General features: G+C 38.8%; 2 protein-coding genes across 3 annotated transcripts; one reads left to right on the top strand and one right to left on the bottom strand.

Moving 5' to 3' along the window:
* The first annotated feature begins 659 nt into the window (after positions 1 to 659).
* LOC108427691 (uncharacterized protein C1orf146 homolog) lies at positions 660 to 16,709 on the top strand. 2 transcript variants are annotated; one of them, XM_017698052.2, is made up of 5 exons: positions 660 to 794; positions 1,403 to 1,496; positions 1,836 to 2,007; positions 2,204 to 2,282; positions 16,635 to 16,709. In XM_017698052.2, exons 1-5 carry the CDS (start codon positions 750 to 752, stop codon positions 16,692 to 16,694), a joined length of 450 nt encoding a protein of 149 aa, XP_017553541.1. In that variant the 5' UTR covers positions 660 to 749; the 3' UTR covers positions 16,695 to 16,709. The 2 variants fall into 2 exon arrangements, with proteins under 2 accessions (XP_017553541.1, XP_017553540.1); XM_017698051.2 differs by lacking the exon at positions 16,635 to 16,709 and adding an exon at positions 2,484 to 2,642.
* glmnb (glomulin, FKBP associated protein b) lies at positions 2,576 to 10,587 on the bottom strand. The gene is made up of 18 exons (XM_017698050.2): positions 10,358 to 10,587; positions 9,949 to 10,074; positions 9,116 to 9,226; positions 8,917 to 9,025; positions 8,289 to 8,541; positions 7,980 to 8,082; positions 7,720 to 7,901; positions 7,391 to 7,444; positions 7,266 to 7,296; positions 7,048 to 7,137; positions 6,856 to 6,897; positions 6,676 to 6,749; positions 6,470 to 6,554; positions 6,030 to 6,139; positions 4,754 to 4,811; positions 4,527 to 4,662; positions 4,238 to 4,329; positions 2,576 to 2,937 (listed from the first exon to the last, which is right to left on the bottom strand). Exons 1-18 carry the CDS (start codon positions 10,394 to 10,396, stop codon positions 2,854 to 2,856), a joined length of 1,779 nt encoding a protein of 592 aa, XP_017553539.1. The 5' UTR covers positions 10,397 to 10,587; the 3' UTR covers positions 2,576 to 2,853.
* Positions 16,710 to 18,132: the final 1,423 nt, after the last annotated feature.

The raw sequence follows: 18,132 nt of genomic DNA, 5'->3' as shown, positions 1-18,132 counted from the left end.
CTTCTTAAAACCTAAGTCAAACAGTGTCTCACACATCAGACAGTACAGACAGCATAAACATAAACATAATAACTTTATGTGAGGAAGCAGCTGTTAAACTCCTCAGCTGTCTGGTTCCTATAACCCACTTCTATGTGTTTCTGGAGCATTTTATGTCAAACCATTCAGAATAATATTTGCATATTAATGATTTTGCAGGATGTCTCCTTCATTAAGATCATATTTTAGTTGACTTTTATATTTCAGTTTTTGCGTTATGCCGAAATTCATTTTTAATCTGATATTTTACTGAAGATATTTACTAACACATTAGTGGACTGCAAACAGCAGGCAAATCAAAGAACTGCCTGCTGTGTGCACTGGCATTTGGCGCTAACAAAACAGGGAAGGGCCAAGAATTTTCATCCCAGTGGTCACATAGTTACTCAGCACAATAAAGGCTCAGTAGCCTTTATTGTGCTTTATTTAGTCTGCTAGCAGGCTTTGGTGCATATTAAATTTCCACAGTCCATTGGTTGAATGTGGTTATGAAGCTAAAACAACGTCGTGGTGCTTGTGACTGCGATTAGCGCCAACTCTGTGGAGCCAATCACACGGTGAGGAGGCTAATGAATATTAATGAGCTTCTCTTTAGTATATCGTTTTTGCCTGCTGTTTAATCATGAGCGCGCGCTGTCGTGCTCTACATTAGCCAGTTTGTTATCGTCTGCTTTTGTTTGGTCTTTGTTTACACGTCAAGCCAGAACATAATGACTTCATGGAGAACGACTGTTATTGTCAGTACTTCGCTCCAGGTGGATAAAATGACCAACGTTAGCTCTGTTTGTAGTTTTAAGGGCCGATATAACTTACTTAACCATTAGCGGCGCCTGCTAATTTCTCTAGCTGCTAACAGTTAGCTAACTGAGCTAACGCTAAGTTAGGTTCTCTTCCTTTACTGAGGGGTTTTGATTATAACTGTTCATCGCAGTTTTACTTTGGTAATATGTTGTAAGACATAGCGTAGATATATTAAATCCTGTTTATTATTGAAGTATTTCCACAAGCATTTCTTTGCTTCAGGATGCTAATGCTAAATCAGTGTTTCGTTGTTTTTAGAGAGAGGACCACTCAGGGATTCAAAGTCTAAAACCCCAGAGGGGAATTGTTTACAGTTTGGCATTGAGTTTGGCTCTGCCAGTGATAGTGTGTGTGATGATGATGATGATTGTTGCTATTATTATTATTATTATTATTATTATTATTAGCATGTCTTTAAGTAAAATTAAATAGAGGAGACAGAGAGTCCATTAATCAGTGAAAAAAGGTAACCCAGCTTAGTCTGGTCTGGTGAATTATCCTGACATTATGTATGACATTGACTAACTATTGTCATTTTATGTGTGACGCCCTGTCTTCACAGAATAATGAAGCTTTGCGGGTGCTCTTGGCACAGCAACACAGACTTCGCTATTCAGACAGTGTTGAAATTGGTTCTTTCGTGTTCCCTCTGTCAGGTAACCTTATTGCCTATTGTCTACTGAGAACTTAGAAGTTACAGCGTGACTCTTATCTTATAACCTTTAGGCCAGGCTGCACTCAGCATGAGTTATGAACTCTAAAAATATACCTGAGTGGAGGCTGACTTTTGACGCTTGAAGTCTTTGCTGTTCATTATTAGTCATGATTCAGACTGTTGAACTGACACCCTTGTGTGGGAGAAGCACTGCGGCTAACCTGGTTTTGTTTCACACTGGTTTTGTTAAACACTTTCTTCTGACCAAAAGCAAACTCCTTCTGCACTTCTGTATTGACTTGGTTCTTTGTACTTAAGAGTTTACCGCTGTGTTTTACAGGGACAGCGTTCATGCTGATCACCCCAGAGGAGTTCCCAGAGAAGGCTGAGAGCACAGAATACTTTAAACGGATCGAAAAGTTTGTACAAGTCCACAGAAACAGCTTTCTTCTGCTTCAGTCCCCAGTCTATGGAACGCGGGAATGGCAGATTTTGTCTGCAGTGCAGAAGAGGTGCATAAATCCATAAATTTAAACTCTGTCTCAGCATATTAATTGAAAAATTCCTCTTTAGATTTACAGTTTTGAGCTAGGCTGAAGTATTACAGCATTTTTGTTGAGCATTTTAGGATGTGCAGTACCTGAAACTGATAAAGATGCAGTGTTACTGTACATGTGATTTTCTCTCATATTTTGATTTTTCTACCAGATTTTTTGGCAGTAATCTCAAGGTTATACCCATCCATAGTAATGTTGACATTGTCAAGGCAGTGCTGAGTATTGCTAAGGTAGGTTTCATGCTCAGTATGCTCACATTCAATTTGAGTTCAGTTTGATATGGCTTATTTCTTTATTATGATTTCTCTGTAATGTTTATTTATGCAGCAGTGCCTAATCTGTCATTCAGAAATATACATTCGTCACCATCGTCATGCTGTTCACCGTCATTATTAGGCTATGAAACGTCATGGTGTATGTGTACATTGCAGGCCACCAGCAAGCCCCATGCAGACAGCATACGGGATCGAATGGCTTTAGCTCGAGCTCGCATCATTGAATGCAGCCCAGTTTGGGAATTACTAGGTAACATGAAGCTCCATCAGCCACAGTGAGAGTGTTTATGTATTAAAGCCACACTTAGATTTTTATTGCTGTGACCTGCAGACCTTTTTATTACTGCAACTACAGAGACTTTCCAGTCCTACAGATGTCAATATTCAGAGGTTTTTCTTGGGAGTTAGTGCAAGGTTCATTTAGAATGGAGATCTTGTGTAAATACATAGGTAGCATGAAAATAAAACATAATAATACAAGTTTACTAGACAAGAGATAGCTAAAGAAAAAAAACGGTTGTTAATGTTAGACTCTTTCTTCTATGATCTCCTCTATTCGGACCACAAGGCTTTCCATCAGGTCATATGTCACAAGTGCGCACTGTAGTACCTGCAAATTAAAAATTCTGTGTCAAACACTGTTAGTTTGTGAATACCTAAAAGACTACGGTAACATCAACCTTAAATCAAATTTACCATTCATTTTTACCTTGTTCATGTCTTTGATCAGATTAAGGACAATTCATCATACCATTTAAAAATCAAATGTTTTATCAAAATGTAATAAGTTGTGTCCTCTAAAAGATTTTCAGATTTGCGCTAGCAGGGAGGGAATATTAACCAATAATATTAAGTTTCACCTCCCATTCCCACCACCCTAAGATTATCAAGTGTTTAGCTTGCTCAGAGACCCTCCCTCAGAACACATTCATACAGTACTGTATGAATACTGCAAATGTTTTATAACCTTTTATCTGGGCAATATATGTGTTTTTGCTTGTAACAACACTGTTTAACTTTAGAATGAATGTAAACATTACTACAGGACGAAGTAACAAGAATTTCTTATTTTCAAAAAAGTAGCTGATGCCTTGCAAAGACTCCCACAATCGGGAGCTGATTTAATTTAAAGAAGAGTAACTACACCTTAAGACCTTCATTAATAGCTTAAATGCCTTGTTCTGTAATAATAATAATATACCCTAAACTTGAAATGTGAGCACATCTTTCCAACCTGTAAAAATATCATTTTTATCATGGTCAGCTCCGCCTCTGCAGCGCCCGCTGGGTTCAGCAGTGCTATTGGTGTGGTTGACAAATTGAACTTTAAACATATAAAGGGTTCTTTGAATGTTCATGTTTTTACTATAGAACCCAGGAAGCACCATCATTTATAAGGGTGTAGAGCTGAGACATTGAGAGGAGCCAGTTATTATGGTTTGGGCATCTGACTAGGATGCCCCATAGCCACCTCCTGTTTTCCAGGCATGACAGACTGGGTCAAGAGCTCAGGGTTGTTCTAGGATCCGCTGGAGTGATTATATTTCCAAATTGGCCTGGGAGCGGCTCAGGATCCTGAATGAGCAGGAGGAAGTTGCGGGGGGACGGGGTAATCTGGCATTCTCTCCTTTCCCTATTTCTACTGTGGCCCTAGCTGGATCAAGCCGTTTAAGAAGAAGAATGAATGAATGACTAGAACCATATACATTGCATGCTCCATCTATCTGAAGAACCATTGTGTATTTATTGCGATGGTTTTAAATAAATACACGTAATACCCAGATGAGTAGTTTTGGCAATACCGTTTTCTCAGGACTTTTGCATAATGCTGTAGATCACAGTATGGAAGGAAAATGCCTCACAATTCCAGTTCAAGTTAACTTTAATACTATTAGTAGAGATGAATTTACCTTGTCCTGTGCCTCAGGTGGCATTCCATCTAGACTTTCATTTTTCACAATCATGTGCTGGATTGGTTTCTTCTTCGACATTTCTTTAAATTCTGAAGGATCAAAAAAAGCACTAGGATGAAAACCGTCTCGTTTGTCATTATGAAACGTTTAGAATAGACGAAAACCACTAAGCATGAGAATAACAAATAAATAAGAACAAAGTTTTTTCCTGAGAAGATATAACTATAAACTGTGGAACCAGCTTTGTTTTAAAACTATGCACTTCTGTTAAATGAAACTTTCTTACCCTTTGCTTTGATCCTTTTTTCTTCATGAAGTTTCTTCAGTTCAGTGCCATAGTATGATTTAGACATGCTCAGACACATGCGCAGTATCTTTATGTAGGTCTCTGCAATGTTACAAAGGTCTGTCCATATGGCTGTCTATAAACAATGAGATTGATCATTAGATTAGTAGAGCGTAACTTATTCAATATATAGTCTTTATTGCCGTGTTTTTGTGTAATTGTCTTACAGCTTTTGATCTCTCTTTGATAAGTAGATATCTCAGGAGATTTAGAGACTCCATGACCCTAGAAGATAGAAAAGGAAAATATTTAGAAATTTAATTGCAATATAAATTTAGTTCCAAACCTGCCTGCAGTACCTACACACATCTCTCTACCACCATATGTTGAAGGCAAGGTCCGAACTTGCAAAATATACAAATGTCTCAATAACTAAATATAATATTTACATTAATGTGTCCACCTTATGCCGTAATTACAGCTAACATTCTTTTCAGGAGACATGCTTTAATTTCTAAAGATATTTTGGGGAATATTTCAATATTAAAATTGCATTTTCTGCTTCTCAATTCAAGCAATACTAAACAAATTTAATGATTTTCTCTGTATTTTAAAAAAATTTCTTGAACTCCAGTCTGGCAAACTTGTGTCTTCACTTACGTTCCCTTTCCAATACTAAATGACTGTTTTGACTGGAAATTGCACTTTCCAGAACCTGGATGGTCCTTAATGTTTGCTGTTTTATTAAATTATGTCCTAAAGATTAATATGCTTGATGATTAGTAGTTGTTGTCAGAACTTTAAAGTAATTTTAAATCAGTTTATGTTGCCCAGCGCTGGTAGAAGGTGTAAGTAATCAGAGACAGATTATTTAGAGCAGTGTATGTCAGTCACTCAAGTTAGTGTTATTTAGGAATGACACAGGATCTGCCCTTAAGCATGAACCTGCCTGCCATATGCTCTGTGTTGCAGGATCATGGCTATTTTACTAAACTACACTCATCAATAAATGATTGTGAGGGCTGGATTATATCGTGTTAATAAAACATTCACTCAGAACAGAAACAGGTGGCAGACATGGAGTGCGTGTTGAGGCTTAGGTTACAATTTATTTAGTCTAGATGGTTTTAGAGATGAGCATATCCATTCTCGGTCTTCATGTCAACAGCACTGCCAAGTTTGCTTTTCAGACCCAGTTGGTAATTCTGATATTGCACTATAACTCCCAGTAGCTTATTTGTTCATTTTTCTGTATGATGTGTGATGTATAAAAGGTGGAAGTGATTACTTACAATCTGTATGAAGTCTGTATGAACGCTGACAGCAAAGACATTTCAGTTCTCACTATAACCCTACTGTGTGCAGCCGTTTTCTAAATTCCTAAGCCAAACATATCTCTCAGTACAAGACAAGACAGTGATGCTCTTTTTGCCATCTTAATGAATGACCATGATGTTAATAGCTACAAGACTTACATTTAATAAAAAAAGCAAACTCTCCCACCTGTCCATCCCATGCAGTAAGTCTGTCTCTGGGCCTTGAGGTAGATTCACAGTGTCCCTAAGAAGTGTTATCAGTAACGTCCCCTCAAACCAGCCATCCCTTTGTTCTGACTAGAGACATAATTCCAAGTGATAAACAGTTATTCTCCTTCTTCCTGCTGCTGTTGTTAAAAGCAGTAACCCAAAGATACCACGTTGACATTTTCCAAGCCAGTATATATAGTATGCAAATAAAAAGGGTTTAGTCTTGAAGGGTTGTAAATGAGATAAGATAATTGATAATGATTGATCATCATTATGAAATCTGTACAGTATAGGAGAGCCAAGATGGCATCCAGCTTTTATCCAGTTTTGTCCAATGTAGATGGTGCAACAGTGAATCTTACTTGCTAAACATTTACAATTGAGAAATAATGTAGAATCTAAAATGTTTTGACTGACTTTGCTTGAATGTTCTGCTTGATTCTTGATGTTTTTGAGGATGATGCTTTCTACTCCTGCATGTTGACAGGTTTTCATGGTGCATCTAAAAATGTGCAAAAATGGGAAGGTAAATCCAAAAAAAGGTAAATGAGTTTCAGTTTAATTTGCCATTTGAAGGAAACTCTTGGTATGAAATATGCAGATACTTTCAAAACTCTACATACCTGAAAAATTTATGCTTGGCCTCCCCATTGAGTTTCTCTATAAAAAGCTGAAATACGATGAGAGCTTTTACTCTCTGCAAAGGCAAGAAAGGAATAATTGCAGTGTTAGTCATATAGCCAATTAGTGTTCTGACATAAATGAGTTTAATTCATAGAATAATTAGTGATGAATACACTTACTAAATGCTGGATTGGACACTCAATCATGATTTTAACTAAAATCTGCATTGAAACAACAAAAAAATATTACTTGTTAAAGACATTAAAGAATGTGTAGTCATAGATAAGCCTATGCAGCATAAGCCTATGTCTATATTTAGAAGCCTTTTAAGTATGCTTTCTATCTAATGGTGAAGTAATCCTGTATCTTACCTGTGGAACACTGTAAAAGGTTCTCAGCTCCAAAAGCTGTACAGGGAGGCTATTATCCAGAACTCTCTCCAAGGTTTTGACATACAAGTCCTTTAGAAAACAGAAACAACCCCAGCTGAACCTTGTAATAGATTAGTTGTTGCAGCTCTCACTGTTCAAAGATGAATTAACATTGATGTAAGATGTGCCAGGATAATTTGTGGTGTCATGCCTCTTACCAAGCCTTTTAATATCCACGATTCATCTTTTCTGCAAGAAATATAACAGACAAAATTAAGAACTAACTGTAATGTGAGGTTACCCATCATTATTACACCACATACACTTTTTAGTACTGACATACCTGCTCAACAATATACTGATGTATTCCATATTACACTGCAGGACAAAAATGGGGCTGAAAACAAAATTGCAGCAAGAATTACAATATTAGAACTCCAAAATAGTGCATATAGCTCATTAATTAATTAGCTCATATGTGTCAGTTCTGCCAAATGCTTAACTAGATATGCTTGTAAATCTTTATATCTCATTCTATGAGGAAAAAGGTTGTACAATTTCTACAAATGTTTTAAAACAGCATTTTAAAGGGCTGTACTGACAAACAGTGACATTTTTGCTATGAGACTTGTTGCATTTTTTGGGGGGACTTTCGATCTCCATATAACCTGCCTGAAGACAGCAGGGAACACTTCCATAGCAATGAGCTGGACAAATAGTAAGTAAGCCAGGCAGGCCCTTGATTCAGTTGTGTGACTGTTGTCTTGCTTCCGAACTCCCATATCTTCTTTCCCTCTCAAAGGATAGTAGAACAGCAGTTTGGGAAGAGGCTCCTGGATAGCTGATAGAATGGCCTTAAATGAGAAGAACAAAGGTGGAATGCACATTTGTGCTTCTGATTTTGGAAAGGATATCTGCCTAATATAGTTTACCATTATCTCTGTGGCAAAGTTCCAGAGGGCAGAGTTTTGTGAAGTGTCTGCCTCCCTGTCGAGCTGAGCTTCAAGGAGAGGTTCTCTCAGACTCTGCATGCAGCTGCAAGCAAATTGTGTACAAAGTTTTAATCAAACTTTGGAAGAATGAGTGTTTGCGTCAGAGTTATTATATTACTGCCATTCAGAGTAGATGATGAGTAAAAGCAGCACTGGTATGCAAATGAATGATATTTCCTTTTGTTTTGCAAAAAGATCATTGTAAATATCGTAATTACTGGTTATTTCAGCACAGTTATGAAAACCTACAACTTGAGAAGCACAGTCCTCAGTTCTTCATCATTGCTTGTTGTCACTGGACTTTTTGTTTCTTGACTTTTGACTTCCTGCACAAATGGTTGCACAAAGGTCAGCAGAGCAGTGCAGCAGCGACAGAGCCCATATTTGTCTTCCTGTTCCTGTTTGCGCGAATATGGTACAGGCAGCTTAGAAATCTGTTTCTGCAGAGCGTCCAGAGCCCGGCCCAGGGAGAGGGCCTTTGAATCACCCAACCTTGACAGCACTGTATGGGGTCAAATACAAGATACTTCAGTGGACAGCAGGGGGAGCCATATTCTATCATTCCTAGATATGCCTATTGAACCACATGCTTGTGAGCAATGATATTGTAGATTAGCTTTAGGTTGTACCTTGTTGTTGTTGGTAAGCATTTAAAAAGGTTATATCTTTATGCTCCTTTGGGCCAGAAGTGCTAGGATTATTGTAAGGTGATAAAAATGTCAAAGTCATTTTAAAAGGGCCACCTTATGATGCTTTTGAGAGGCTATGCCAATGTTTAGGACAATCAAAGCATCGTTTTCTTCAGTAAGACCCTTGATACCATTGCTATTATTACTTATCAGTGCTAATGTTTTAGCTACAGCAGGTGCATAGGTACCTAGATGAATATGCTGCATGAGAAGAATGATGGCATCTGCAGTAGCATCAGGGCCAGCATCTTCCATTTCCCTAAGCAGAACATCCAGCAGGTCGTTTGCCCTGCAGATCTGAAGAGAGCAAAATTTCAGTGCTTTGTGCTGCTGTCAAAACACACATCACTATAAACCACTCATCTTTCGATTCATTCCTTTCCATACCTGCACCAAATGGGTGATAATGGCCTCACAGTTCACAGGGTCCCTCTTCTTTTCCACTACCTCTTTAATCAGAGGTCCTAGGAGGCCACAACCCATAGCCTTCACTATGTTCTGGAAAATGATGAAGTATCCATCATGTTTTGAAGTTTCAGAAGATGCACACACACTTCTCTTTGTCGTGATTGCCTTGGTTCCCATGATTAGCTTTTCATTGGTATTCTATCTAGTGGACCCTGATTTCACATTTTGAAATCAGACTTTCTAAGACTCTGATCCATTTGGTGGATTTTAAGCTCTGGTTTGAGATGAACGCTGTCTACATGCTGCTGAGACTCTGTAAGCATGAAAGAGAGGAGCAGTGCAAGGAACGGGAGAAGTAAAGGCACTTAATGGAGTGTTGCTACTGAGGGTTTGCAGTGGAGCGAGAAATCTGACTGATTTTCCACCAAACATTCCCACACCCAAGGGTGAAGAGGCCAGTCAGTCAAGAATTGGAGCAAAGTGATGGTTGGAGGGACAGCTCAAAGAGCTCTACCATCCCCAGTGGATAGAATGATGTCACATAAATGAGCCTCAGTTGTAACTATGTTACACTAATTGTGTGTTAACTGATGGCTTTGGGGCCTGAAACTGGGATGCTACATTATTGTTTGTTCTGTTATATTTCCCTAACAAGCTTGATGTAATGGAGCAGTAAAGTTGTACAGGGATGCATGAAATAAAACAACAGGTTTTGATGTTAAGTACAAAAGATCTTAGTATCTAACAGGTAAAGCAACAAGGAAAGATTAAGTCAGCATTGCTTTTAAAACAGCATGTGTAGATTCATCTACCTGATTTTTCTCCTCTTTAATGAAGTCCAACAGTTGTGCGATGTCACTCTGAGCAATGCAGGTACCAGCAATGCTCAGAAAGAGTTCATGATCTTCTGGTTTCAGATCTTTTTCTTTGGTCCTTCGCTAAAAAGTTAAAATGTTGAATATGTAAATGTCCATCTGTCTTAAAGCATTTGGTTTACTGTTTAGTTTTTAGTTTTTCCCATCCAGTCATAGTGTTTTAGCACCATTTGTCTCCACAAATGCACTACATTTATTTCCAGTCATAGCAATTAGCATATGCTAAAACATTGTATGATTCAAATCTGAAGGTTAAAATTTGACTTCACTAATGAATACGAACACGTTCTTACATGTTCGTGGTTTCAGTGCTATCTCGTGTTTAGATGAGTTCCTGATTACTCACCCATCTTTGGATTACGTCATCCAGTTCATTCGCCGCCATTGTCAAGTATCAGTCCTGCCAGTGTGCCTGCAGAAATAACCTCAATCAGGTCTGGATTACTTGGTAGCCCTCTTTGCTCAGGATCAGAGAGCCATTTGCAATAATATATACACAATAGAATAGTGTAGCTTGGTGTATTGTTGAGACCGAAGCGTCTCCACCATGACACCAGCATGGAAGGATCTGACAGGAGACCTTTGTAAACCTCTTAGTAAGCACTGTGACTGAGTGAGTGCTAATAGGATTACACCAGAGCAATCTGACATGGACTCAGACGGGATGCGTATTTCGTGAACATTCTAGAAAAGAATCACTTGAACCCAAATAGTCTTGTGCTAACTAGTTTACTGTCCTTTAAATCCACACATTTATATATTTATACGTAAACTACATCTATTGTTTGGCTGTCTTGGCATAACTAAACTAATGTAGACACAATGCCTGATAGTATTACTGATCATACAGAGGACTCAGACTCATAATTGCCCCTCAGACAGATTGCTCTCATATGGAACCAGTGGTTATTTAAACATGTCATGCCATGGAAATAATGAAAAGACATCTGAGATTGCTTGGGTGCAGCACATATGTGTGTGAGTCTATTATCACAAAGCCTTAATCCAACATTTCTCCAATGTATGAAACTTGATAGGGGCCATGTGTTTGACTTCCTGTTACGTATTTGGATAGAAGACCCTGATTTCAGCTGAATGGAAAAGGACCAGGTTTGAGCTCTAGGATTTAACCTGCAGCTGGTTGCATGGTTTGCTCTGCCTATTGCTGTGTGATGAAAGGCTTCCACAAAAGGCATAGTGCAAATACAGCTTATGGAAGGTCGCGTGTCTTCCACAGATTTGCTCCTGGTTAATTGGAGACTGCTGATTCAGTGTTTTGACAGTGGCTTGTCCTGTTTATTGAGGGTAAGAAAAGAGATGACTGTCTCACGGATGATGCTGACAGACCTGTGAGGGCTGGTGGCATCAGTTGTTTGAGGTTTCTCTTGCTGTTTCTGTGTTATTAGAATTGAGTGTGAGTTGTTCAAGTAAACTGGATGATTTACGTTTGACGATAAGCTGCGTTAGCCTGACGAGGAATGTTTCTCAGTTCCAATAAAAGTTCTGCTGTTATGATAATAACATAAGTTATGATGTTAGACCACTTTTCATTAATTTACTTTCCAGTGAAAAAGGCCATTTGATGCAAGTTATTAATTTCTAAGGAGATGTTTTTTCAGAATAGATTTGATTTATTTTAATCCAATTGTATAATGAAGGGTTTAAAAGCAGTTCCTGGTTTGACCAATCAGTGCGTCAGTAAATTGAGCTCCGGATGTAATTGATGATATTAACGAGTCTCTGTGGCGGCTGTGAAGGTGTCAAGGAAAAATATGGACCGAAGAAATTCTTGTTACTTTTTATTGTTTTGCTGTTTATTTGAATTATGAATATGACTTTATTCTAATGTATACTGTGATAAACTCACTGCTGAGGTAAATTGTTTAAAAATTTGCTTAGAAGCCTAAAACTTTCGCACAGTACTGTATATCTGCTTGCATATTTGCATGGCATGAGACAGATTTGCTGTATATACGTGACTGCAGGCACTGAGTGGTGTGAGGTAAACTTAAAGCACATATAGACGTAGCTGACTCGAAGTTGCATCAATAGTCAGAGTAAAGTGCACAGAGTGTCATTACAGTAGTAGTTATGACTTGGTCTATTGCACAGTGTGTGTGAATCAGAGAGGAGACAGTGATGTGGTTCAGCACAGTTCAGACAGCAGGAGATCAGTACCATCTCTGCAGTAAGGAGACTCGTACAGCCTTATAGCAGTGGGTAAGAATGATCTCACATGTCGCTCTGTAACACAGCGCAGCTGTAACAGCCACTGAATGTGCTTCTCTGTGTATCTAGTGTAACATGCAGAGGGTGAGAGGTGTTGTCCATTATGGCTAACAGCTTAGATATAGAAATACAGAGAAAATGGGACTAACAAAAATAAAAAAATAAAATTTTCAAGTCAAACAAAGCAGTTGCTGGTGTTCTCAGAACAATAGACTGTCCACTTTTGAATGTGTATAAAAATTACAGATTTCTTTGAAAAAAATAAAACATGTCTCTGGAAAAAAATAGAAACCGTAATAAAGGCCAGGAGTGGACACACTAAATAATTAAACATTTAATATTACATAGTTGTTGAAGTTTCTGTGTATTTTTTTGTTAAATACGTTTTATACCTTTTTTTTCCCCTGATGAGGAAAAATGAAGAGGGTGGTTGGTTAGTGTAGTGGTTAACACCTTTGCCTTCTACGCTGTAGACTGGGGTTCAATCCCCAACCAGGGCAAGCACCCTACACTATACCAATAAGGGTCCTTGGGCAAGACTCCTAACACCACCTTGGCCTCCCTGTGTAAAATGATCAAATTGTAAGTCGCTCTGGATAAGAGCGTCAGCAAAATGCCGTAAATGTAAAAGAGCTTGTACTCAATGGCAGCTTGACTGGAAATTAAATGCAGTGGTTTTCTGACTTTTGCACAGTGCTATGCATGTGTGTTTGTGTGTGCATGTGTGTGTAATGCTGCAGTCTTCACCTGATCCAGCTGATCATTGTTCTGTGTAGACTTTGCTAAAGGCATGAGCTAAGTAGTCAGCCTGCCTCAGGTCACTGCTATCATATAACCATGTATTTTTTAATAGGCACCAGCAACAAGACAACACCTCCGTAACCCGACTACCTGACAGACACATTGACCTTTTAAGCTTAGACCTCAGAGAGGAATCTAAATCTCATTATATTAATTCATATGATGGCCATAACGTGTTTTTGCTTTATCTCTAATAATCAAAGTCTTTGTTAAAAGTACCTCTGTGTGAATTTGTGGTTAATATAATAAGGAATGTGTTTTGATTCACTTTAGTTGTTTAGTGGGGTGACTTTAATGCAGTGGGCCTTATAAACATAGCACTCACTTGCTCTTTAAAACAACATACTGTGCCGCGTTTTTCTCTGTTTATCTATAAAATCGTGTGCTCAGAAGGCTGTTTACTCTCGTTCATTTTTGAGCACCGGAGTGGCCCCTGGAATCCTAAGAGAATTACTCTCAAGCTGAAGTTGTCTGCCAAAAACCCTCCCCAGGCCCCAGTTGGCATGTCAAGAAAAACTGTGATGTTTAAAGCTCTCTCCCCTGAGGCTCCCTGTTAGCTTTAGTCACTCTGTCTGCTGCTAGACTGCATTTGATTTTCAAAATTTCACTGCTCTCAGTACGGATAAAATGCTACTCTGATTTCTCTTGGTCTTTGATGGATGGTCTGTTAATATAATACAGAACATAATATAAACTGGTTGCCTTGATTGCTATTTGTTGCTGTTTGTTAATATAAAGTCAGAATGCGATTTAAACGAATGCTGTATAACAGAATGTTATTTAATAGTGTAGTAGGATTGTATTATAGGATTGAGAGGATTGTTTTTCTCTGTAATGTCTATTTGTAGGGATGGGTATCAGAAGAAAATGCTAGAATTGATACTAAAAAGAAAAAGAGGAAGAATCTGAATAAATCCTGCAACAAATCTAGGCTAAAATAGCATATGCATGTTTTCTTTATGATAGCTATGTATTTCTTCCTGTGGGGGGTAGCCGAGTGTATATGTAGTTTGAGCATGGTGGTCTACTTTTAGAAGCTCATCTTAAGTCAAGTGTTTCAATAAAACTAATTGTAAAATGTAGTAGTTTTTAAAGAAGAACTACCAGATCACAGGGCTGGGCAATATGACAGTATTTCTAATTATCATAATTAATGATGTCAGTGTGCTTTTGTAAGCATATCGTGGGTATTGTCAGTACTAAATGCATGTTTAATTACAGACCGATCATAAGTAGCCCTGTTTAACTGGGTTTAGTGCAGCTCGGTGTGTATTTGGAGTACCAATCATTGTATTTTTTAAATGTGGCACTACTCTGTCTGTCAGAAAAATTCATATTGAGTATTGTGAAAACTTGCTGAAGTATCAATTTTGCCCACCTCTACCTGATCTGTATCAGGCAAGGGTGTCCAATCTTCTCCACAAAGGGCTGGTAAGGCTGCAGGTTTTCAATCAAAACAATCTGGAGCTCATCTGATTCCACTTGTTTAATCAGCCAAACTGCTGATCAGGTGATCTCCTGCTTTGTTGGAATGAAAACCTGCAGCCACACCAGCCCTTTTTCGATAAGATTGGACATCCCAGACTTTCAAGGTTTCAATATTGATAGTAATCGGTAAAGAAAAAGTAGTATTGTGCCATCTTTATCAATTTGCAATGGTCTCCCTGGAGTCCCCTGACAAAATTTGGGTAACATTTTATTAGACTTTGCTCTGTAGTACCAGCTACTATGTTGTTTGCCATAGATATTTGAATCTCCCTCGCACACTAACAGTCTAACTATCTAACCACTACCGGATGCAAAAACGTAACTATATACCATGTGGAGATCATCATCTGCACTCTAATTTTGTCATCTAGTGCAGTTTAGGCACAAGTTAAGGCTCAACAGTACCAAAGACTTCTATACTATATAGATCTACTATTTTGACATATAATTTAGTATGGTACTCTGCGCTTCTGGAGACAGATTCAATGTATTACGGTACAATCCCAGTTTCAGGTCTACCATCTCCCAGCCTTAGTCTCATTTGTAGGTTGTGCATTGACATAGATACAACCATCATGTTTCTTCATTTAAATCTTCAAATTATCATGAGAATATCAAATCATCAAACTCATTAACATCAGAACTGTCGATACACCTAGGACTGTCACAATCATGAAAAATCATGACAGTTAATTGTTACATTAATAATTGTGATGAACGATTTAATTATCACATTTAGTTCATAATATTATGAACCTATTAAAGTACAAGCCTAAATTGGCCAAATTAAATGAACAGCCATCTCGATTCCAGGCTATATTTACTAACAAATAAACAGACGTTACTCACCACGTTAGAAATTTCACAGTGTGTCTTTAGTTCTTTCTTACATTTATTTTCCTCAACCCAACACATCCAAATCACATTATGACTGAAATCTAATGACTAGGGAAAATGATTGCTGTCAGCTTAAATAATTGCCATCATCTCAAATAAAGGCCTCTACTGTAACATGTCTGTTTAAAAGCTTGAATAAAACGTGTACGCTGAATTCCAGAACTGGAGTCCAGGTAGGCCTCAGCCTTGAACACAGTGTGTTGGGACCACAGGGAGAGGAAATAGCAGATCTATACTTCCACACCAGCACTATTGCTGAAGCCTGCTTGCCCTTTTGTAAATCGGCATTTTGATGGCAATTACCAGTGTCGCCTGTGTTCCCAATCAATACGTACAGAATAGGGACCTTAACGTGAGGCCTGTCGTCGGACGAGAGAGACACCGTGTCTGGCTGGGATCAATACACCACTGCATGTCTCCACTCTCAGGCACAGAAGAGTCCAGTCTCTGCAGGCTCGCATACCGCCTGGTTACCCCCGGCGATGAAGCCCTGTCTCCGTAGGCAACTCCCCATGGCAGAGGAGGCTGGGATGTTACATGTGAACTGGCTGTCAAAATGATTTTCTCAGCCCAGTCGTTCTCCGGTATTTAGTGATGCACACGCGCTGTGTTGAGGGGTACCCATGTCTTTATCGAAGTGATGGAGGGCTTTTAGCCTTTTTTTTTCTTCTCCCTCCCCTCCCTTTAGTCTCCCTTTATCCGTTTGAGTGCTTGCTCAAGTGTTAGAATTTGTGTTCCACCTGCCAAATATGTCTCATAGGCACCACAGTGCACAGTCATTCAGGTCAGCTAGCGTCCATTTGGCTCTGTCCCCCTTATTTCTCACAGTAATGCTCTGTATCAGAATGCAATGTTTTTTTTTTAAAAAACATTTTTAAAAAAAAAAATGTTTTTTAATGCCAATATGTTCCTTTTGTTTGAAGAAAGACAGTCCAGTCCACACAGATGCGTAGCCCACTTTAATGTCCCAAATTGTTCTCATCACTCTTCAGATCGAAGGTGTCCAAAAGCATTTTTGGAGAGATGCCATAAGAAAAACACTTTTAAAGAACCTGCACATGTGAATAATAGCTTTTTTTTATTTTAAAAAATCTCTGCATAATGTGAAGGTTCTACACCAATTTAAGATCTTTCCTAGCTTGGAAATTCAAGTTAAAAACAAAGAACCAAGAAGCTTTGTTTTTAAGAGCATATAGTTTTCTTTTCAGAGTGTCGTCTCTGGCCCAGCTGGGTGGAGTATGAGTTGGAGGAACTCTGAGCCGATGTGAGCAGATCAGGTTTTTCTTGATCATAAATGTTTCAGTGTGCACCAGCCGGCAGTACTGGAGTCTCAGATCCGCCAGAGAACCCCTGCAGCCCGGATCCGTGTCCTCTCCTCATGCTTCTCATAGTTCACTGCAGTCAGCTGAAGTGCCATGGGAAACAAAGCAGGCCTCAGAGTTTTATTTCTGATTAACGAGCAGACCCCTTTATGTTCCCTTCAGATTGAATCTGTCTCACTCTTCTCTTGAGAGAACAGTTATCTTAGATTAAGAATCACGAATAAGTTTCATGAATAAGGCAGAATAATGTCCACTGTTGTAACAGTTGATAGACTGTTTAATTTAGTCTACAGACCAACCAGTATGCTAGACTGCCTTCTAAAGTTTGACTGGAACAGTTTATCGTGTTTTTATTCAACTTCTGTAAATAGTTATACCAATTGACATTTTCTTGTTAGCACTAAAATGTTACAGCTAAGAGGTAAGAACTGTGACTAGTCAACTCCTTGAGCTGTAGCAATGTTTCTTTTTCACATTTATAGGATCAATCTAGAGCGATTTACAGTTTTAATCGTGTTATAGAGTTTGGTGAATGTAATGTTGTGTGTCTTGCCCAAGGACTACAGTTTTATTCTTTGCATGATGGAGAGATTCTTCATGTAAAGCCTTCATATTTTGTGCAAAAAGTCAGATGATAATGTTTATGTCTGGTATGATGTGACATTTTCTATTCTCCCTGTACAAGGATTTGTTTTAAGGTATTCAAAAAAGATTGTTTTAATCTATCTGATCTTCTTCTTCGTCTTCTTCTTCGTCTTCGTCTTCTTCTTCATCTTCCTGCTCCCTTTAGAGGTCGCCACAGTGGATCATCTGCCTCCATCTTGCCCTATCCACCGCCTCCATCTCCATGTCCACCTTCACTACATCCATAAACCTTCTCTGAGGTGTACCTCTTCTCCTTCTACCCGGCAGCTCCATCTCCAACATTCTTTGCCCAATATATCCACTATATGTTGAGGAGTCAACACATGTCCAAACCATCTCAACCTGGCCTCTCTGGCTCTCATACATCATAGCAGGACGCACTACTGTCTTGTAAACCTTCCCTTTCACTCTTGCTGCTATCCTTCTGTCACACATCCCTGACACCCGCCTCCACCCACTCCATCCTGCCTGCACCCTCTTCCTCACCTCTTTTTTGCACTGTCGATTGCTCTGGATAGTTGACCCAAGATATTTGAAGTCATCCACCTTTACGACCTCTACTCCTTGCATCTTCACCTTTCCACCTGCCTCCCTCTCATTCACACACATGTATTCCATCTTATCTCTACTGACCTTCATTCCTCTCCTCTCCAGTGCAAACCTCCACCTCTCCAGATTCTCTTCCACCTGCTCTCTACTCTCACCACAGATTACAGTGATATGATCTGATCTAATCTAA

The sequence above is a fragment of the Pygocentrus nattereri genome, chromosome 26 (genome assembly GCF_015220715.1).
Source record: "Pygocentrus nattereri isolate fPygNat1 chromosome 26, fPygNat1.pri, whole genome shotgun sequence".
NCBI lineage: Eukaryota > Metazoa > Chordata > Actinopteri > Characiformes > Serrasalmidae > Pygocentrus > Pygocentrus nattereri.
The sequence above is the reverse complement of the archived record's forward strand: the minus strand, read 5'-3'. Positions and strand labels throughout refer to the sequence as shown.